General features: G+C 50.8%; 2 protein-coding genes across 6 annotated transcripts in view; both read right to left on the bottom strand.

Annotated features, from left to right (window-relative positions):
* Window positions 1–862: 862 nt before the first annotated feature.
* Window positions 863–4,689, bottom strand: Artn (artemin). 2 transcript variants are annotated; one of them, XM_085838411.1, is made up of 6 exons: window positions 4,465–4,689; window positions 4,098–4,247; window positions 3,076–3,219; window positions 2,681–2,815; window positions 2,196–2,338; window positions 863–2,107 (listed from the first exon to the last, which is right to left on the bottom strand). In XM_085838411.1, exons 4-6 carry the CDS (start codon window positions 2,738–2,740, stop codon window positions 1,714–1,716), a joined length of 597 nt encoding a protein of 198 aa, XP_085694537.1. In that variant the 5' UTR covers window positions 2,741–2,815; window positions 3,076–3,219; window positions 4,098–4,247; window positions 4,465–4,689; the 3' UTR covers window positions 863–1,713. The 2 variants fall into 2 exon arrangements, with proteins under 2 accessions (XP_085694537.1, XP_085694536.1); XM_085838410.1 differs by having other exon boundaries at window positions 2,200–2,338.
* Window positions 4,690–7,027: 2,338 nt separating this feature from the next.
* St3gal3 (ST3 beta-galactoside alpha-2,3-sialyltransferase 3) overlaps window positions 7,028–20,668 on the bottom strand; it is a 205,967-nt gene continuing 192,326 nt past the window's right edge. For all 4 annotated transcript variants that reach the window (XM_085839036.1, XM_021161382.2, XM_021161385.3 and 1 more), the window contains 3 exons: window positions 15,188–15,334; window positions 14,844–14,990; window positions 7,028–8,008 (listed from right to left, as the gene is read on the bottom strand). In XM_085839036.1, coding sequence (XP_085695162.1) covers window positions 7,919–8,008; window positions 14,844–14,990; window positions 15,188–15,334 — 384 coding nt within the window. In that variant the 3' untranslated portion in view covers window positions 7,028–7,918. The remainder of the gene's footprint in view (window positions 8,009–14,843; window positions 14,991–15,187; window positions 15,335–20,668) is intronic.

Raw genomic sequence — 20,668 nt, 5'->3', positions numbered from 1 at the left:
TGTAAGGATGGTCTTGAACTGATCCTCTTGCCTCCAAACCTCAAGTGCTGAATGACAGTGTGACATCACACCTCATCTGAGACACTGACCATGTCAAGGGCCACACAGACAAGCTTGGATGACTGACTGACCTTTTGGGGAGGAGCCGGGGCAACACCGACTCCCTTGCCAGGAGAAAGTGTGTTCCTCTTAGCTTTCAGCTGCCTTTCATCCCATCAGCTGCCGCATCAACTGCAGTGACTACCCATATCATTACTTGTTTATTGTCTGTCCTGGTTCAAGCGTAAGGACAGAGATTATGTTCCTTTTACTTCTATATCTCCTTTCCTTGAGACAGACTGTCATGTAGCCCAGGCTAGCCTAAGATTCAATATGTAGCTAAGAATGCCCTTGAATTTCTGATCCTTCTGCTTCTCTCTTGAGCGCTGGTATTCTGGGTATGTGCCACTACACTCTGTTTATGTGGTGCTGGGAACCAAACCAAGGGCTTTGGGCAGGCTAGGCAGGAATCCTACTGACTGAGCTACATCTCCAGCCTCACCTCTGCATCTTTAGTGCCTAAACAGTAGCTGACAGCTCATTGCCACTGTTTGCTGGGTGAATAAATGGTTATGCTTGTTCATCACCCAAAATCCACGCTTGGCTGAGACCCTCAGAGCTGGCCTGTGCTCCTGTCCTCACGAAACTCTATGCTTCCTTCCTGTGAACCAGCACCCTCCCCACCCCTACTCTGGCCCCTCTCCCATCCCCAACCCTTCTTCAGATATTCTCTTGCCCTGGGTTGCTTCAGGGATTGACTTGTAAGCAAAGCAGCCTGTGTACCTGTCAAGGAGCCCTCAAGGTAGGTCCTTGCATGGTGAGACACTGACATGGATGGAGCAGGACAAAGGGACAAAACATGCTTTTCTGTGTCTTTACCCACTAAGCAGGGGTCCCAAGTGGCCAGTGGTCACAGTGTGACCTTTCTCCATAGAAAACTATATTGTTTATTTCCCACAGGTACCCCAGGCCCCAAGTACTGTGGACTGTGCATCTTTGTCACCTATGTGTACCTCCCATCCATCTCAGAGACACCTGAGGGGCAAGAAGTAGGCGATCCAGGTAGCACTATGACTGTTGAGTCAGTGTAAAATGTGGATGGGGTGGGGGTGGGGCACATCTTCATCTAGCTTCTTCTACCCATCCCCCATGTCCAGGAAAGGATCTGACAAACCAGCAAAGTAAATAAATAATTTAGAAATAATAAATAGGGCTTCGGCTTCCACAAGTGAACACGGGGCTGGTTTCGGCACAGGCTGGTCCAGCAACGCAATTACAATGTATATATCTCTTCCAAATTCATTCCCCAGGACCGAGGGCCATTTCTGTATTCTCCCAGAGGAGTTCTCTTTAGCTGAGGTTTCTCCTGTCTGTAGAGCTGGGATCCATGAACAACTTGGAACTGTTGGTCAGTGGTTCCAACATCTTTTACTCTGTCTGTCACTCCGACGTCTGTCACTCACCGGCCTGGGGCCTGAGCTCTGCAGCCTTCATATCCTGCTGAGTTGAGGCTCCTGGTTAGTGAGACCCGGTGGAGCTGTTTCAGGTAGGGCGACACATGGGTCTAGTGTGCAAAGGCTTGGAGATCATCCTCAGCCCAGACAGCCGCAGGCGGTGGCGGAGAGGTGGTCCACGGTCCTCCAGGTGCTGTTCACGTCCATGAAGGAGACGGCCTCATAGTGAGTGGGCCGGCAGCAGGGCTGGCTGATCGGCCGGGACCCGGGAGGCGACCGCAGGGCCCCAGCGCCCAGCAGGCTGGCCAGGCTGAGATCGTGCTGGGAGCGTGCTCGGCGGCACGAGCCGCTGCAGAAGCGGAAACGTATCAGCTCGTCGGAGCTGTGGCCCAGGCCGAGCGCGCTCACCGGCACCAGCTGCGAGCGCAGGCGGCAGCCGCGCGCATCTGTGGTCCGTGCGCGGCTGCTCCGGGTTCCTGCACGCGCCGCGCGTGCTCCGCGGAGCGCAGCGGGAGGAGACTGGAGTGCGGGACCTGGCGGCGGGGGTGCGGGCTGAGGAGACTGCGGCGGGGGTCGCAGGGTTCTTTCGCTGCACAAATGCGCAGAGTGTCCCCCTGGAATGAGACTTAGTCACTTTCGGAGGTGTGGGTGGGGGGTGTCTAGAGCTAGCCTCGCCCTTGCCCCGCCCTGTCGCGCTCTCACCTACCAGGCAGGTGGTCCGTCGGGGGCGCCAAGACCGGCGAGGGACCGTCGCGAGCGGCGGGGCTGCGGGACATCGGGTCCAGGGAAGCTTCTGTGACGAAGCTCAGCAGGGCTAGAACAGCTAGGGTTGGCCACCAGGCTGACTGCATAGAGAGAAGGAGACTTAGGGAGGAACGGGGCACTTTGGGGGTCGGGAGGGGGTCTTGTCTTGCCCAGATCAGAGACCAGTCTAGTCGGGCTCCTAGCTGGGTGGCAGAGTGTAAGGAAGGACTTAGATTTAATAGGCATTTGCTGCTCCCAGGAGCCCAGGGGAGGAATTACCTGAGGGCACTGACCATCAGGAGAAATCCTGTAACCTTTCCTCCAATGACGGGCCCCTCCCTCTTGGCATTTTCCCCTTTCATATCTGATCCCTGTGGCCCTAAGCTATGTCCTACTCTTTTTTCCAATGAAAGCCAGCCGGGAAATGCAAGGGAATGACTCACCTGCCACCTAGGCCAGAGGCAGTGGGACAATGCAGTAGGCTCTGCAAGTCCCAGTTCCATAGCTTTCGGCTCCAGAAGCTCCCATCAGCCTTTGTGGACCCGTTTCCCCACCCTCTTCCTGAGGCAGCTTGCAAACTAAAAGATGAGTTAGTTATCCTTTGGGGTTCCTCCTTCCACTCCAGTCTCTCGAAGCGGCCCAGGAGGTTGGAGTAGCTAGAGTCAACTCAGCAGCGGTAGCTCCGATGGAGAACCTTGCTCTGTGTGTTAGGTGCTTGGCAGGACCTGTTCCTTCACGATGCCACAAGGTCAATCAATGGCTCACTTCTCCAGATGGGCAAAGCTCAGCTGAGCTCAGAGATCGTCTAAGGCCTCCGGGGGGGGGGGGGGAGACTCACACAGCTGTGGTCCTGTCTTCTAAGACCCTTCTGCTCTGTACTTCAGGGCTGAAGGTACCAGGGTGGTTGGAGAAAGTAGTAACTTGAGCTCCTTCTGCTCCATGCTCAGCGTTCACTCCATACCTCGGGGGAGGAAGCAGAGCCCTGGAGAATTTGAGTGTCAGTTGGTCACTTGGGTTATCTGATGACTTGTAGCCTAGGCCTCCTGCAATCTTCTTTCTGGTCCCAGTGTCACCTGAATTCTCTCTTATGCCCACAGATGTCTCCCAAGAGCTTGCCTATTATCTGGGGAAGCAATGGTCCTTCTGAAAACCCAGGGCCTGGACCATGGCTTCCTGTGGCCACCAGGGGGCAGAGCTTGTCAAGCCTGCGGATTTAAGGGGAGGGGGCTTTTGCACATGCTCTGCACATTTAGGTCTGAGCCATTGCCAGAAGGACCAGCTAGTCCTCCACACCAACCTGGTCTCAAGAGGGCTGAACCACTCTGAGATCCGGCCCAAGCCTGGACCATCTGCCTCCTGTGGATCTGGTCCCCTAACCTTGCTCCTAGGAGTTTCCCCCCTAAACCATCCTTCCTAATCCCAGCCCGCACCTCCAGTCTTTGTGACCCACTGCTCTTGGACCCCTAGAACTTTTAAGAATTCTCATTAGTTAGTCTCTTCTTGGGTCCCAGATGTAACCCTCCATCCTTTTGCTGGCACACAGAATACATGGGGAGGGGGAGCGACATATGATGACTCCAGGACAAGACACACGTCTCCCAGGCCTTTATCTAGAAAGTGTTCCTCCAGAGCTAGGCGTGTGTCTGTTGGCTAACTAGATTCAAATCCCTAGAGACCAGGCTGGCTACTATTCTCCCAGATGGAGGGAAAGTCAGACAAGGCAGCCCTGGGATATCTGCGCTAGGGGGAGCCTAGGAGCAAGTCCCTCGAGGACAGCTCTGACCAGTTTCTCCCTTCTTACCATTTGGGATATTTGGTCCTCCAGCCCTTGCCACCCCTATCCACCAGCCCTATACTCACCAAAGGGGTCCTGGTCCGAGTCTTTCTAGGCGCCTCTCCTGGGACCAGTGCTGGGCTTTCCCCCGAAGCTCAAGTGGATCATGCCCAGAGTTGTGCACCTGGCAGCGCCTCTTTTAGTTAAAAGTGGGGCCTTGGCAGCCGGTCTGTGCCCTGTGGCGGCAGCGGGAGCCTCACATTACAGCCAGCCAGGAGGGTTAACACAGTCCAAGAAGCTAGCGACAAGAACTGGAGGGGCTGGGAGGGGCAAAGAGCTGCGCTGAGGGCCCAGAAGAGAGAGGCTGAGAGAAAAGGGGGGAGGAAGACCTTTCTGCCCTTTCTCCTGCCCTTTGAGAGTCCATCAAGGGGATGGGCAAGAAGGCTGGCTTACCTTGGGTGCAGGGCTCCAAGCCCCAGTCGCAGCGAGGGCTGGGGCCCGAGGGACTTGTTGCTGGCAGAGCCCGCGGGCCGCATCTGGGGGCCGAGCCCAACTCCATCCCTCAGCAGCCTCCTGCCCGCCGCCGTCCGGTGTCAAATTCCAGCCCCGGCGTCACCAGATCCCGGGGTGGGGCCCAGAGCGCCCCCGCCCCGCCCCACCTTTCAGGGCTCACCTGGCCGCTCCACCCTCCGGATCCGGTCCCCGCTGGCTAGGCTAGGTCCCCCTAGGTGGGGGCTAGACATCTGGAGAAGACCCCAGGAGGCAGAGTAGAGATCGCGGGCTGCGGCGAGACGCTGAAACTGGGAATTCGAAGTTGGTAGTCAAGCAAAGTAGGGAACTGGGAGGCCTGGCTGAGGGCGGGAGAGCGCGAGGGAGGGCAGCGAAGGAGGGGCAGCCTGAGGGAGAGTTCCAACTTGGGCTGCGCAGACATGGGGGTTCTGGCTAGTTACTCGGCTTCCTCAAGTGGTGGCTCCGGGACCCTCAGAAGGCTCAGGTGCCTCGGAGCGACAGGGATAGCCTGTTTGCTCAGTTTTAGGGTCGGGGCCTCAGAGGGACTCGCGCACACCCAGTGAAGGCAGTGAATGATTGTGTAGCGGGTAGGGGTGGGGGTAGGGACCAGGGATGAAGAATCAGAAGACCTCAGAGTATTGAACTGGAGTCTGAGATGCGATGAGGCAATTTGGCAGGTGTCTGGAGGTTGGTTGATGGCCATGATCAGAAAGGTTCTACCAACTAGTCTGGAGTTCATCACGAAGATGCTGGAAACTACTGACCTAGTCTGAGTGTGGTCATTTTCGTTGAATGACTGCACTGGAGAAAGTGTGATTTTGAGACAAGCAAGACAGAAGAGGGATGCAGGCTGCTGGGGACAATAAGATAAACCCTGAGCAGGGGTGTGGGGAGTTGGGGGTTTCAGGACCCAATCCCCTACATTCCCTTTTGCCTGATTGGACAAAGTGAGGTGGTAAAATTCTAGGAACTGGCTTTCCCTGGGAGAGGGTCAGATGTAGGGTTGGCGGTTGGGGGAGAGGGGCATGTGAAACCAGTGTTGGACATGCTAAATTAGAAGGGTCTGTGGACTCTCCTGCTAGAAATGCCCCAGAAGCAGCTAAATTTGTAGCCGGGAGTAAAGTGAAGGCAGTTGGGCTAGTGATGACAACTTGGTATTTGCCAACCAATACGTGCAAAAACAGATGCTGAGAGTGGGTAAGGGTACCCAGTGCATGGACCAGATGTGCCCTGATCATGTACCAGCACCTCTGTGGACCTTGAAGAACTACCCATGGGGCTGGAGAGACAGCTCAGTGGGTAAGAGCACTGGACTGCTCTCCCAAAGGTCCTGAGTTCAATTCCCAGCAGCCACATGGTGGCTCACAACCATCTGTAATGGGATCTGATGCCCTCTTCTGGTGTATCTGAAGAGAGCAATGGTGTACTCATATATATATATATAATAAATCTTGAAGGAGGAGGAGGAGAAGAAAGAAAGAAAGAAAGAAAGAAAGAAAGAAAGAAAGAAAGAAAGAAAGAAAGAAAGAAAGAAAGAAAGAAAGAAAAGAAAGGAACTACCCACATCTGGGCCACATCCCAATCTGAATCAGAATATTGGGATGGGCAGGTACATAGTTCCAAGTTTTCACCTGTGATTTTGGCACATAGCCAGGGTTCCTAACCACTGATTTTGAGAGAGCAGTTTTGTGCAGTGCTTGAGGCTGAAGTCTGTGAGGGCTATCCTCAGGCTCCACAAGACTGCGTGGGGTGAGGCACATGGGACAACACGGATGGACACACAACATATGCACACATTTTTCTTTTCCCATGAAACTGGCTGCTGAATTGAGGTGGCCATTGCAGCTAGGGCTACCACTGACAGGCATATAGCTGAAGCTATGTGTCCCATTTACTGCTGTAGTTGCCAGTGTCTGACAGGAAGCTACCTCCATCATTATGTGTCTCTGATTCTCAGATCTACCTGGGGTTAAGAGGGGTCAGATTCTAGAGCCTAAGGAGGTGAACTGGGGCAGGGATGTCCTTTCAAAAGTTACCAGGGGTGTCTAGGGCTGGGTTGGGGGTTTTCCTATTTTCTGTTGAAGTGCAAATAAGGAGTGGGCTACATTCATTTCTAAGGGGAGCCATGGATGGCAGGGATGGAGGTCTGTGAGTTTCTCTGTGCTCTGTGGGCCTCCTCTGCTGGTCTTTTAATTAATTTTGTGTGTTTCTGTGCCTGGGTGTGTGTATGTATACAACAAGAGCCCTAGAGTTCAGAAGGGGACATCAGATCCCCTGGAACTGGAGTTACAGGCGATTGTGAGCCTTCAGGTAGGTGCTGGGAATTGAACCTGGGTCCTTTGCAAGAACAGTAAATACTTTTAACCACTGAGCTGGAGGATTCAAAGGTCCTACAGTAGACACGAGAAGTGAAAGGGACCTAGGAGTTCATGGGCTGCAGAGAAGACCCCTGAGTTCAGTGCAGTTTCTGTTTCTTCCAGAAAAGTCAGAGAAAACAACAGGAGGCCAGATTCAGAGGAGAGCTTTATTGCTTCCGTGAGAGCTGCCCCGGCTGGCTGCGGCTGTGGCAGCCTGGGTGAGGTCCAGGAGCCTCACTTCCCTCCGGTCCTGGGTAGGACCCATGGAGCTGGCAGTCCCAGCAAGAAACCCAGACCATCTGCCAGTTCAGGAAGGAGCACTGCCCCATGGATTAGGGACAGCTATGGACGGAGCCATTCATTCCCGTCAGGCTGGGCTGGGCCTTGCCTCCTGAGTTCTCTCTGCTCTTGTCCAAGAGCTGTCCTGTTGGCTTTAATGGGATGGCTCTGGGGTTCCCCTATGGGACACTGGTGGCTGGTGAGAGGGAGTACTTCCCCAAGGAAGGCCAAAGAGTGTCGTGAACTGGAGATGGCTGACATGAGATGCTATCCACCTCCCGGTCCCTGAAGCATGGTCACCACACCTCCATCCTTCAGGGAGTTGACTGGTACCACTGTCTGATGGGCCCTCTAGTGGGCCTCTTTCTGCACAACAAGTGGACCAAATGTGACATCTAATTTAAAAATAAATTATCCCTCCCCTCCCCTTACCCAAATTCACAAAATGATAATACACCAAACACTGATTAGAGAAATTATTCTGGTAGCATTCTTGCTACCAAATGTCCCACCTCCTGCATGCTGGGCCTGCTGGCCACAGCCAGTGGCCTCCTGGCCCTCTGGCTTCACGGACCCAGGCAGCAAGGCAGGGTGCTGGTCTCTGAAGCTGGCCTGCAGTGGGCACAGCTCTGGTTGCCTTGCCAAGGCCTCACTGGCCCTCGGGCCTCTTGGCACTGTCCCTCTCTGGGTGTGAAGGCTCCTGTGCAGGTGGCAGCTGCTTGGTCCTGGCGTGAGCCTCTCTGGCCCAGTGTCCGGCCCACTCAGATACCGCTGCTTAAGTCAGTGATGACTCGTGCCTTCACTAGCTTCCGCAGAAACTCTTTCTCTCGCTGGATGTTGTGTGTCCAGGACTAGAAGGGGAGAGATGGAGAAGTCATGAAGTGGGCAATCCAGAGGGCTGCAGGGACACAGCCTTGCTTAACCCTGAGCTGGTGTTCTCTTCCAGTCACCACCCTCTGAAGCTCTGTGACTGGGAATATACAGGTACACAATTGTTCAACAATACTTCCCTCAACAAACAAGCCTGGCACACCCTTGTCACCCCAGAGGAACTCTGCCCTGGGCTCCTTCCAAGTCTTGAGTGGTCTCAACTTCCCAGTCCCCTCTGCTCAGCCTCTTGTTCCCTCAGACAACAGCCCACAGCTCCTTGGCAGCACTTGGGTTCTAGACACCCTGAGGGCAAGGAGGTGAGTCACTGGCCCGCACAGCAAGGGCAGGGGCTGCTGCTCTGGCCTGATGCAATCGGTTCTCCAGGCCTTAGGCAGCTAAGGAAAGCCTCCCTCCCGTGCACGGTAACCAGGGAGCCTGAGGAGCACACCTCGTCTTTCTTTTTAAAAATGCTCTCCCTTTTGAAGCTAAACATTAAAAATCTATTTATGCTTGTTTGTTTTCAATGTATTATTAACTTTCCCCTTCTGTGTGTCTAGGATGTGTGGGTCTTTGAATATGGGCCTGAGTGGAGGTCAGAGAATGACCTTTGACAATGCGTTTCCTCCTTCTACTGTGGGTTCCAGAGATTGGACTCAGGTCACGAAGGCTTACGTGGCCAATGCTTTTACTTACAGATGCATCTCACTTGCTCTGGGTTTTTGAGACCGAGTCTCACTTAGTAGCTTGGGCTGGCTTCAAACTCACTATGTCATCTAGGCTGGTCTCAAACTCATGATCTTTGTACCTCAGCTTTTCCAAATGCTGGAATACAGATGTGAGCCGATATACTCATTTGCTTTATTGTTCTAAGGCAGCATCTCGCTAACTCTCGCTGGTCTTGAACTCCCTTTATCTTTTTGCCTCTACCTCCTAAGACCATTCCACCAGACTGGCTCCCAAAGGCTACCATCATCCTCGAATAAAATAAACCCAAAGTGCTATACACTTAAAAAGTTCATCCTACTAAGTTAGAGAAGATGCCACCTTCCAGGGCTTAATGGGATTGGATTCCTTCTGATTCCCAGAATTCTCCCCAGGAAGCTCCGATGACTAACGCTCTCAAAGGAAAGGCTTGACTGAAGGAATGAGTGTCCTTAGCCTCATGGCTCAGACCCAGCTGGCCTCTGCATGTGTCAGCACTGGGCCACTCCACGCCTGTACCCACAGATACTATTTACTGTATTAAGAACTAGGGGCTGTCCAGCCCTTATTTTGATTCCCATAACACTCTCCGACCTTCCAAACCTCTGGAATCTAAAACTCAGGCAGTCCCCAACTAGAGACCCCTGCAGAGTCCTCTGCTCTGAGCGTCCTTGAAGCCTCTTGAATGAACCACAGACTTGGCTACCCTGAAGCCTCCACATCCCCAAGGGGTAGTGATTTCCTTCCCGACAATCCGACAATCCACAGCACAGGTGGTCCAGTCTCCCTCAGCATCCCCCCTGATATCACCATCTGTCCCCTCAGACCCCCTAAAAACCTAGACCAGGCTTTGTCATTCTGCCTTGCTGCTGCCTCTGGAGTTGCTCTCCTTGTCTCAGACCCCCGGGTGACTCACATCCATTCTTTGAAGGTTCAAATCATCTTTCCAGAAGTTTCTAAGGGCAGGGATGGCTAGACACACAGTAGGCACTCCATGAGATTTGTTCAATAAAATTACATTGATCTCTCTCTCTCTCTCTGTGTGTATGTAACTGTATGGCTGTATGCGTATGCTTGTAGAGAAGAGGAGGGTGTTGTCCTGGTCTATCGCTCTGTATCATATTCTCTGAAGTCGGGGTTTCTCATTCATCTTGAGCTTTGCTGGTGTTCAGCAAAGTGACCCTCCTGTCGGCTGCTTCTGCAGACATGCCTGACTTTTTTTTTCAATTAAAGATTTTATTTTAAATGATTTATTTATTCTTACTATATATGTATTAATGTTTTGCCTGCAAGTATGTCTGTGTGAGGTAACATCCACTGGAACTGGAGTTACAGACAGTTGTGAGCTGCCATGTGGATGCTAGAAATTGAACCCAGGTCCTCTGGAAGAAAAGTCAGTGCTCTTAACCATTAACCAGTGCTCTTAAACCATCTCTTTAGTCCCTGGAATTAGAGATTGTATTTTCATCAATATTTAATAGTGCAAAACAGAAATTCCAAACAAATTTAAATTCTCCTATGAATTCCTTCCTTGACTAAGAAATTGAAAAATATTGGAATGAAGACAGATCTCTCCTTAACTGCTTGCCCTGATTTTACTGCCCTCCACAGTTAATGGGCTTTTATGGTTGAAGCTTTGAACAAGCGGGTGGCTTGTTATCTGTGCTACAAATTGAAGGGAACCATCAAATACAAGGGTTTGTCTCTTAGAAGGTAGGTGAAAGTCCATTAGAAAGGCTTTCATCTTTGTTGAACTTCTTGACTAAGGAAACCATATTAGATCTAGGACAGCAAAATACTAGAGAATAAAAAGAATTTGTTTATAAGCGATGGGGAAAAACTTGCCCTCGGACTTTCATTACTCCCTCATTTCTGGCAAAAAAGATGAGGATGACCCTTCCTTCTGCATCAAACAAAGAGGAAGACAGACTGCTTGGGGCATATCACCTTTTGTAGCTTCTAAACAATAGCATGAAGATGGAGGAGATGAGGCAGAGCTCCCTTGGTAGGGGAGCAACAGGAAACTGCTAGAAATTGGGCTATGTCGGGGTTGAAGAGATGGCTGGTTAAAAGCACTGGCTGCTCTTCCAGTGGACCTGGGTTCAGTTCCCAGCACCCACATGACAGCTCACAACTGTCTGTAACTCCAGATCTAGTGGATCTGACAGCCTCACACAGACATGCATACAGGCAAAATACCAATGCACATGAAAATAAGTAAATTATTAAAAAATACTGAATTAAAAAAAAAAAGAAGTTGAACTGCTTTCCCCCCTCCTCCAACTGGTTAAAATTTACACAACTCCTTTACCCTGGGGAAAAAACCAAGCTGCATAGAAGAGTGAGCCCAGAGCTCTTTAAACTTTTACCCCAGAAAAATGATGGAGCAGTGCATTGGGCTCCAGACCCAGTGAGGAGTGGCCACAGGGAAGAACTCTAGAAACCTAAAAGCAAGTACGTCAGCTATGAAGACAGCACTCGGATGGTTCCAGATGAGAGGGTGGCGGAGCGGCCGCAGGAACCTCTTTGCCACCTGGGAATGCAGTTACACTCACAGACTATCTGATGTAACTGTGTGGAACTTCCGAGTCCGCTGAAGGAATACAGCTTCAGGAGAACTGATGAGGTCAGGTGGGGCTGGTGAGGTGGCTCAGCAGGGAACGGCACTCGCTGCTCAAGCCCGACAACCTGAGGTTCATCCTTAGGGGTCATGTGAAGGTCCACGGCTGACCTCTGACATTCTGACTTCTTGGGATTTGAACTTAGGTCTTCATGCTTATGCAGCAGGAGCTCTTATACTCTGAGCCACCTCCCCAGACTGAAATTAGATTTTACAGGCAAAAATCAAAGCACAGCAGCTGCTGCCGCTGCCGCCGCCACTACCAGCACCAGCACCAGCACCAGCAGGTTCATTAGAATGGCCAAGCAGGGATTCAAGCAAAGATGGGCACTCATAAAACTGTTTATACTGCGTCTTCTCTTTCTCCCAGCAGAAGTCACCAAGGGATGAGTCAGTTTCAAGAGCACCCACTAGGAGTCACTGAGGGCTAACAGGTCAATAGAGTACTGGATATTCCACTACATTAGGAAATTATTAACTTTTTTACATGTGATATCAGAGTGGTTCTTATCTTTTAGAGTTACAGAATTTCTAACCATTATGCTGGGTCTAAAAGCCGTTTTCCCAGTAGTTATTGGAAAGGGGAGCATGAGGTGAAAGACTTGGCCATGTCTGGATAACTGGGACATGGGAGCTCTGTGCTCTCCACCAGCCTACGCTCATGAACGTGCTGGACAGTTTGCTCCCCGAATCAAAGAGTAGGCACGGGGATGCAGAGATGGCTCAGGGATTAATAGCATGTACTGCTCTTGCAGGGGATGTGTGTTCAGTTCCCGGCAATGCTGTCAGCGGCTCCCAGCTAAAACTTCAGCTCCGGGAGATCTGACATCCTCTTCGGGTCTTAGTGGAAACCTGTACTCATGTGCGTACATAGAGCTTTATTCCCAGAACACATATAGCATATCAGCACATATAGACACAGTACGTGTACACACACACACACACACTTAAAACTAAATCTTGAATAAAAGAGAAGGCACAAAAGTTTGTCCTGGATGTAGCTCTTAGACCAGGGACTGCCTGCGCCATCCTGGGCTCTTTCCTAGTCCCCCCTCCACACAGGTGAGCTGGGAGCCTCCTGGAGCCAGACACTGCTGTGCACTGAGGCAGGATGTGACCAGACTTCTGTCCATCCACTGCAGTCCTCGTTTTCAGCAGGGTCTCTCTTGATAGTTCTTATTTCGATTCATTTATTTTATCTCAAGATATGTTTTGTTTTGTTTTTTTTTAGCTGGGCATGGTGGCACATGCTTTTAATCCTGGCACTCGAGAGGCAAAGGCAGGTGGATCTCTGTGTTCAAGGCTAGACTAGTCTACAGTGAGTACCATGACAGCCATGGCTACACAGAAAAACCCTGTTTCAAAAGAAAAAAAAAAAGAGAAGAGATTCATTTTTTAAATGAGTGAGTATGTATGTATGTATGTATGTATGTGTATGTATATACCATGTCTATAAGTGTCTACATGCTATACGTGAGTTGGGAATAAAGTTGTATGTCTTCTTAACTACTGAGCCTTCTCTCTGGATCCAGCCCCATAGTGGCCTCTTTTCTACTCCTCCTGAGGCAGGGTTTCACTCGAGCTCTGGCTGGCCTCAAACTCACAGAGCCCCACAGAGATTAAAGGCCTGTGCTACAATGCCTAGCCTAATGCTGATTATTAAGGGCTAGACCAAGAGATGGCTCAGCGGTTAAGAGCACTGACTGCTCTTCTAAAGTTCCTGAGTTTAATTCCCACATGGAGGCTCACACCCATCTGTAATGGGATCCGATGATGCCCTCTTCTGGTGTGTCTGAGACAGCTACAGTGTACTCATTAAGTAAAAATAAATAAATCTTAAAAAAAAAAAGGCTAGACCAAAGCTGAGGAATGGGGAGGGGAGGGGAGGGGAGGGGAGGGGAGGGGAGGGGAGGGGAGGGGAGGGGAGGGGAGGGGAGGGGAGGGGAGGGGAGGGGAGGGGAGGGGAGGGGAGGGGAGGGGAGGGGAGGGGAGGGGAGGGGAGGGGAGGGGAGGGGAGGAGAGGAGAGGAGAGGAGAGGAGAGGAGAGGAGAGGAGAGGAGAGGAGAGGAGAGGAGAGGAGAGGAGAGGAGAGGAGAGGAGAGGAGAGGAGAGGAGAGAGGTATGGAGCATTAGAAATGCATAGACGTATGGAGCCTAAGCAGTAAGAAATTAGGTTCTGGGCTGGTGAGATGGCTCAGTGGGTAAGAGCACCCGACTGCTCTTCCGAAGGTCCCAAGTTCAAATCCCAGCAACCACATGGTGGCTCACAACCATCCGTATTGAGATCTGACTCCCTCTTCTGGAGTGTCTGAAGACAGCTACAATGTACTTACATATAATAAATAAATAAAACTTAAAAAAAAAAAAGAAGTTAGGTTTTTCTTTCAACACAAAAGGTTTCTGAAGTCTGACCACGGTGGAGAATGATAGTGCTCGCTGTGTAGCCTAAGACCTGTGTCTGACCCCAGAACCCACCATGGGAGGAGAAAACTGTCTGAAAAGCTGTCCTCTGACTTCCACAGGTGAACCACAACAATAATAAATGAGACAAAGAAGAAGGCATCTCCAGGTCCATTAGCTTTAGCATTCTCGAGACAGGAGGTGAAGGCAGGAGGGGGAGTGAAGGGTTTGATGGGGGGAAGAGTGCAGAGGAGCAGTTTCTGCAACCACACCCACCCTCCAGGCTCAGCAAGAGGCCACCCCAGCAGACGCTGAGGCCTGAGAAGGCTTCACCCTACCGGTCTCCCAGCCATATCCTGGCCGTGGGATTGAGGGGTCCGGAGAGCTAGAAGCTACTTGTACTGATGGTTTGCCTGGGAGCTTGCTAAGTGAGCTCTGTGCCTGGTACAGGGAAGGGTGGAGCGGGTATGGGGGGGGGGTCTTCCTGGGAGCAAGAGGCTTTGTTCACTTGTGGACTGTGTAAGGGGCAAAGAAAGGGGCAAAGGGTCTTCCCGACAGCACTCAGGAGGCAGAGGCAGGTGGATTTCTAAGTTCGAGGCCAGCCTGGTCTACAAAGTGAGTTCCAGGACAGCCAGGGCTATACAGAGAAACCCTGTCTCAGAAAAAAAAAAAAAAAAAAAAAGGGTCTTCCCGGGGAAGGCGGTCTGTGGAAGAGAAAGATCTGAGCTGGGGACAAGAGACTAAAACTGACAGTTGTGTAGCAAGGAGGTACGGTAAGGCACCGGGCAAGGGGCAGGAAGCCCATGAAGGGAGCATTCAGGGATAGAGTCCAAAAGGGGGCGGGGCAGGGTGGGGGCGGGGACTCTGGGCCCAGGGCAGGCCAGGAAAGAGGATGCACAGACAGCTAGAGGACTGTATGTTGGGTAGACTGCAGTGGCTGCTTAGCTGAGAGTGGTCCTTCCAGGAACTCTGGGCAGCAAAAGCAGCTGCCAGTTCCCCTTAGCATTCATTTATACAGATGCCAGGGTTCACCCTTTGTACTGGATGCCCACTCCCGGCTCCACCCAAAGACTGCCCCTTTGCCCCGCCCTCACCTCTTTGATGGCTGCCATGCGCACAGTTTCATAGTAGTGCAGGGGTGCATTGGGTGTGTTCATGTCATAGCCAAAGCCCGCGACTGCCACTTCATCACAGCCGTGTAGTGCCATGGTCACTGCCACACTGCCAAGGGTTGGGATGTTCTGGAGGGAGAGAGGAAGCAGGGAGAGTTCTGTGGAGGGGGTGGGGAAGATGGGGCTGAGACCACCATTGCTAATCAAGCCCACTTCCAAGATGGGCCTTCTTCCCCAGGGGGCCTCTTTCCCCAAGCGCTGCCACCACTTCCCTTCCAAGGCTCCTCCGCCTGGTCTTCCTCCTCCTCCCCTCCCAGGAATCTCACCCCTCTGCCCATGAGGCCGTTGTTGAAGGGCAGTCCGATGAGAGTGAAGGCAGCCTCCTGGATGAAGTACGGGTTGAGGATGCGGATCTCAGGGGGCTCCTTGGGCACTCGGGTGGCCACGGACTTCCAGAAGCCATCAGATGCACTCTGTAGACAACGGAGCACAAGGAGCCATGAGCTGGGCACCTGGCGATGTGCTCAGAGGAGAGGGGATATGTATGGAAGGGCAACCCGAGGTCTGGGGTAGAAACCAGCACAGGAAGGCTTCGGCAGATCAGGGGTCATGGGATGTGTGACCAACATATATGTGTTGGGGAAGGATGAACATATGGTAGACCCATGGGCTGTAAGAAAGGACACAAAGGGAGTTTTGAGGCAAGGTGTGGGACACTGTTGGGAGTGCTTCTCTGGCCTGAGTGTTGGGTCGGGTGTCCTTGGGCCACAAGGGAGACCTGCAGGCCCAGCTGTCCCACCGCCCCACCAGAGGCTAGAGCCTACCAGAAGCCTGCCCTCTTTTGCCTATCTGCTCTGCTGAGCTCGCCGAGCCCACCTCCTTCTGTCTTTCTTGGCTCTCAGTCAACTGCGCTAAAGTGGACCTGGAAAATAAAGACACTGCATGAGCTATCACAGAACATCACAGCAACATTCAGACCTCAGTCCTGCGCTTGACCAGAGCTGGGGCTTCAGCCCTGTTGTGTGCAGAATAGATCATTCTCTCTGTTGTGTGTAGAATAGTTCACTCTCTCTCACGGAGCTTGGTCATAAATGTGGAATCACTGCCTCTGAAACATCCCAGTGTCCGACCGGAGCCCACAGGCTCTTTAGCCTCTCCCTCCCTCCTATCCAACCTCACAGAGACCTCTGACCTCCAGCTTTTCCTGGTCTAGACCCCAATTCAGTCACTTCAGCTGCTCTCTCATGAACTCCCCTCTCTATCCTTACACCAGGGCCTTCAGTGAGTCCAGCAGGGGCGCACCATTACCGTGGCCTCTAAAGCAGAAATTCTGGTACTTGCCTAGGGGACATGAAAGAACCAACTAAACTTAGAGTAGAAAAGAACTGACCACATCAAGAGGGCACAATCACCAAGTACAAGAAAAGAGGCTCCGTGGGTAAAGGGGCCTCTCCCTACCCTGACGACTGGAGTTTGACTTCAGAACCCACATGGTGGGAGGAGAGAACCAAGATGTTCTTTGACCCCCATATGCATCCACACAAGTATACAAGTGTGTGTGTCTGTCTGTCTCTCTTCCCTCTCCCTCTCCCTCTCTCTCTTTCTCTCTCTCTCTCACACACACACACACACAAATAAATAAATATAGATTAAAAAAGGAGAGATTCCCCATTTTCAAGCACCTTTACCTGCTGATCCACCTCGCTGGCCCTAAAAAGCTGTTTTACTTCTCTCTCTTTCTTTTTTCTCCAGCACTGGGGATCAACTCCAGAGCCTCAAGCATGTTAGTAAATGTTCTACAACTAAGCCACATGCCCAGTCCAACTTTATAAGCATCTTATATATATGTACTTCAGAACATACACAGAGTGCACAGACACATAGAGTTTAAAATAAATAACCCCCCCAAAAATAATACAAGCAAATTCAAGAGAGAAACAAAAGTGTGGAGAAAAGTTTGTCACAAACAATAAGAGGTTCATGTTTTAAAAGTCCATGAAAAACAGCCAGACATGGTGATGCATGCTTGTAATCCCAGTACCTAGGAGTCTGAGGCAGAAGGATGATAGCCTTGGCTTCTAGGGAGGCTAGCTTGGGCTACATAGTAAGACCCTGTCTCAACAACACCCCTGCTCCAACAGACAAATAGAAAACCAAAAACTATGAAACAAATAAACAAACACAACGAGATCTCATAGAAATGGGTAGAAGATGTAAGAGAAGGTTAAGTGGCTACCTAGGGCCATTCTCAGGCTGGCTAAGCGTAAGCCACTTCCCCATCCTCCTAGTTATTACAGTGCTCCATATGGATGTGAAATGCCAGGAAAGTCTCCAAAAGTTTGCCAAAGCAGTGCAGCCAAGGAATACTGGATACAGCCCCATAAAGGAAAAGCCAGACATCAGAACTACGTTTTCACATAGATATCATTTGACATCTACATTGTCACATCTTTTCCTCCTTCCTGTCTCCTCTCTCTACTCCATCTGTCTTCTGAGCCAGAGCCTGGGAGAACAGGCAGGTTCTCCTGTACTCCTTGGCCCATCCTGCTCCACCATCTGCTTCTTGCATCTTATTCCTTAGACAATGGCTCTCCCGCAAAGCCACTGTTGCCACCTCAGGTTCACGTCTTATTACTGGCCCACTCCATGTCTGCTAAGCACCCCAGAGCCCTGGAGAATGAACGGAACATATGTGACACGTGAAAACGATTGTGAAATTCCAGTTGCTTATTTAACACACATGGAATTGAGTACCCAGAAGCTCAGTCTCTGCCTCCTAGGCCACATTACCCTGCCAGAATGATCTTTCCAAGTGCAAACCAGCTTGTATCACCTCTGGCGGCCACTCAGCTCACACCCCAAGCCCTCTGCAGCCACTGCTAGCTGACTCCTCCATGCCTCTGCTACTGCTCATCGCCAATACCCTTGCCCTGTACCCACCCGATGCATCCACCCAGACCTGCCTCCTGCTCATCTCCTCTGATCTCCTGTACCCCAAGCAAGAAGTCCCTCTTAGTGTCTGAGAGATGGCAACATAGGGTTAAGGGCTTTGGTCCTGGGCTTCAGCTTCAGCTCTGCTCCCTGGGACTCTGAGCACAGAAGAGATTCCTAATGGTTAAACCAGAGACACTCAGTATTTACCATGCGGGCTACTGTGAGGATTATCCAGGGCTGGGCTCCTCTCGGACTAATTTCTGTAGCCCAGGGCCCAGCACAGCTTGTGCAGGGCACGGTTACTGAAGGGGCTACAACAGTCTCCTGAAGCTCCTTCATCGGCCTCAGGAGCAGAACGGCACCCAGTTGGTTTGAGGCCCTCATCCCTGCCTCTGCTTCAAACACTTTCCCTTTGTCTCCCACCCAAGGCAACATTTCTTTCTCTGGCAGCTGTTTCCTCCTTTCATAGGTCAGATCAAAGGACAAGCCCTTGAGGCCAACTTCTGGGTCTCAGCCTATTACATTAATCAACTAGGTGCTAGCTGGTGCGGCTTCTGCATCCCTCCCTAGGTCTGTGGCTGTGTGTGAAAAGAGTAAAGGTGGGGTCAGCGGGGTGACATAGGACCAGCATGGATGAGAACAGGCTGAGCCATGGGATGGTGTGATGGAGAAGCCCCTTCCTGAACGGGCCAGCCTGTGATGGATAACCATGAGTGGCAGATGTGGCTGGTCACATTCTCAGACCTGTCTTTTCTCTAGAGCTCAGCAGGCCCCAACACTCCACCCCCAGGGACTGCAGGGGTGGGGGTAGGGGTATGGGCACTGCAGGGGGAGGGGAGGTAATGAGCCTCCATCACTTATCTCTTCTTTCATCTACTTCATAGACACCAACGAAACTTGTTCAAAGTCACACAACCTATGAGGTTGTGCCGAGACTGAGACCTAGTGTCTTGGTCCCAAGACAGGTATCTTTCTGCCAGGCCATTATATGCTGTTCCTGCTTAGGGAGTCTGCAGCACAGATGAAAGACATCTCCCCTAAACAGAACGGCAGTGGCTTGTGCTGTAAGATCAAGAATTGACAAATGGGACCCCATAAAATTGCAAGCTTCTGTAAGGCAAAAGACACTGTTAATAAGACAAAAAGGCCACCAACAGATTGGGAAAGAATTTTTACCAATCCTAAATCTGATAGGGGACTAATATTCAATATATACAAAGAGCTCAAGAAGTTGGACTCCAGAAATTCAAATAACCCCATTAAAAATGGGGTTCAGAGCTAAACAAAGAATTCTCAACTGAGGAATACCGAATGGCTGAGAAGTACTTAAAAAATGTTCAACATCCTTAATCGTCAGGGAAATGCAAATCAAAACAACCTTGAGATTCCACCTCACACCAGTCAGAATGACTAAGATCAAAAATTCAGGTGACAGCAGATGCTGGCGAGGATGTGGAGAAAGAGGAACACTCCTCCACTGCTGGTGGGATTGCAAGCTTGAACAACCACTCTGGAAGTCAGTCTGGAGGTTCCTCAGAAAATTGGACATACTACCGGAAGATCCAGCAATACCTCTCCTGGGCATATACCCAGAAGAAGTTCCAACTGGTAATAAGAATACATGCTCCACTATGTTCATAGCAGCCTTATTTATAATAGCCAGAAGCTGGAAAGAACCCAGATGTCCCCCAACAGAAGAATGGATACAGAAAATGTGGTACATTTACACAATGGAGTACTACTCAGCTATTAAAAACAATGAATTTAGCTGGGCGGTGCTGGTGCACGCCTTTAATCCCAGCACTTGGGAGGTAGAGGTAGGTGGATTTCTGAGTTTGAGGCCAGCCTGGTCTACAAAGTGAGTTCCAGGACAGCCAGGGCTATACAGAGAAACCCTGTCTTGAAAAACAAACAAACAAACAAACAAACAAACAAACAAAAACAAAAACAATGAATTTATGAAATTCTCAGGTAAATGGATGTATCTGGAGGATATCATCCTGAGTGAGGTAACCCAATCACAAAAGAAGTCATTAGATGTGCACTCACTGATAAGTGGATATTAGCCCAGAAACATAGAACACTCAAGATACAATTTGCAAAACACAAGAAAATCAAGAAGAGGGAAGACCAATGGGTGGATAGTTCACTCCTCCTTAGAACAGGGAACAAAATACCCATGTAAGGAGTTTGTAAAGAGTACAAACTTTGTACAGAGACAAAGTTTGGAGCTAAGACGAATGGATGGACCATCCAGAGACTACCCCACCCGGGGATCCATCCCAAAATCAGCCACCAAACCCAGACACTATTGCATTTGCCAGAAAGATTTTGCTGAAGGGACCCTGTTATAGCTGTCTCGTATGAGGCTATGCCAGTGCCTGGTAAATACAGAAGTGGATGTTCACAGTCATCTATAAGATGAAACACAGGGCCCCCAATGGAGAAGCTAGAGAAAGCACCCAAGGAGCTGACGGGGTCTGCAACCCTATAGGTGGAACAACAATATGAACTAACCAGTATCCCCAGAGCTCGTGTCTCTAGCTGCATATGTAGCAGAAGATGGCCTAGTCGGCCATCACTGGGAAGAGAGGCCCCTTGGTATTGCAAACTTTATATGCCCCAGTATGGGGGAATGCCAGGGCCAAGAAGTGGGAGTGGGTGGGTAGGGGAGCAGGGTGGGAGGGAGGGTACAGGGAACTTTCGGGATAGCATTTGAAATGTATATAAAGAAAATATCTAAAAAAAAAAAAAAAAAAAGAAAGAAAGAAAGAAAAAAAGAAAAAGAAAGACATCTCCCTATTGTCTTCCAAGAGCTCTGAGGTGAGTCAGGGGTCACTCAATGCCCCTGATGACCCATTCTACAGAGGGAA

The sequence above is a fragment of the Mus caroli genome, unplaced genomic scaffold (assembly GCF_978045245.1).
Source record: "Mus caroli unplaced genomic scaffold, Mus_caroli_1 scaffold_6, whole genome shotgun sequence".
In the NCBI taxonomy this organism is placed as follows: domain Eukaryota; kingdom Metazoa; phylum Chordata; class Mammalia; order Rodentia; family Muridae; genus Mus; species Mus caroli.
The sequence above is the reverse complement of the archived record's forward strand: the minus strand, read 5'-3'. Positions and strand labels throughout refer to the sequence as shown.

What these genes read in the sequence shown, in the direction of transcription:
- Artn (XM_085838410.1), bottom strand. Translation starts at nt 2,740, where the DNA reads ATGGAACTGGGACTTGCAGAGCCTACTGCATTGTCCCACTGCCTCTGG. An exon ending in GCCTCTGGCCTAGGTGGCAG is followed by an intron (nt 2,339 to 2,680) that starts GTGAGTCATTCC and finishes CTCTCTATGCAG; the next exon opens with TCAGCCTGGTGGCCAACCCT. An exon ending in CCCGACGGACCACCTGCCTG is followed by an intron (nt 2,108 to 2,199) that starts GTAGGTGAGAGC and finishes GTCTCATTCCAG; the next exon opens with GGGGACACTCTGCGCATTTG.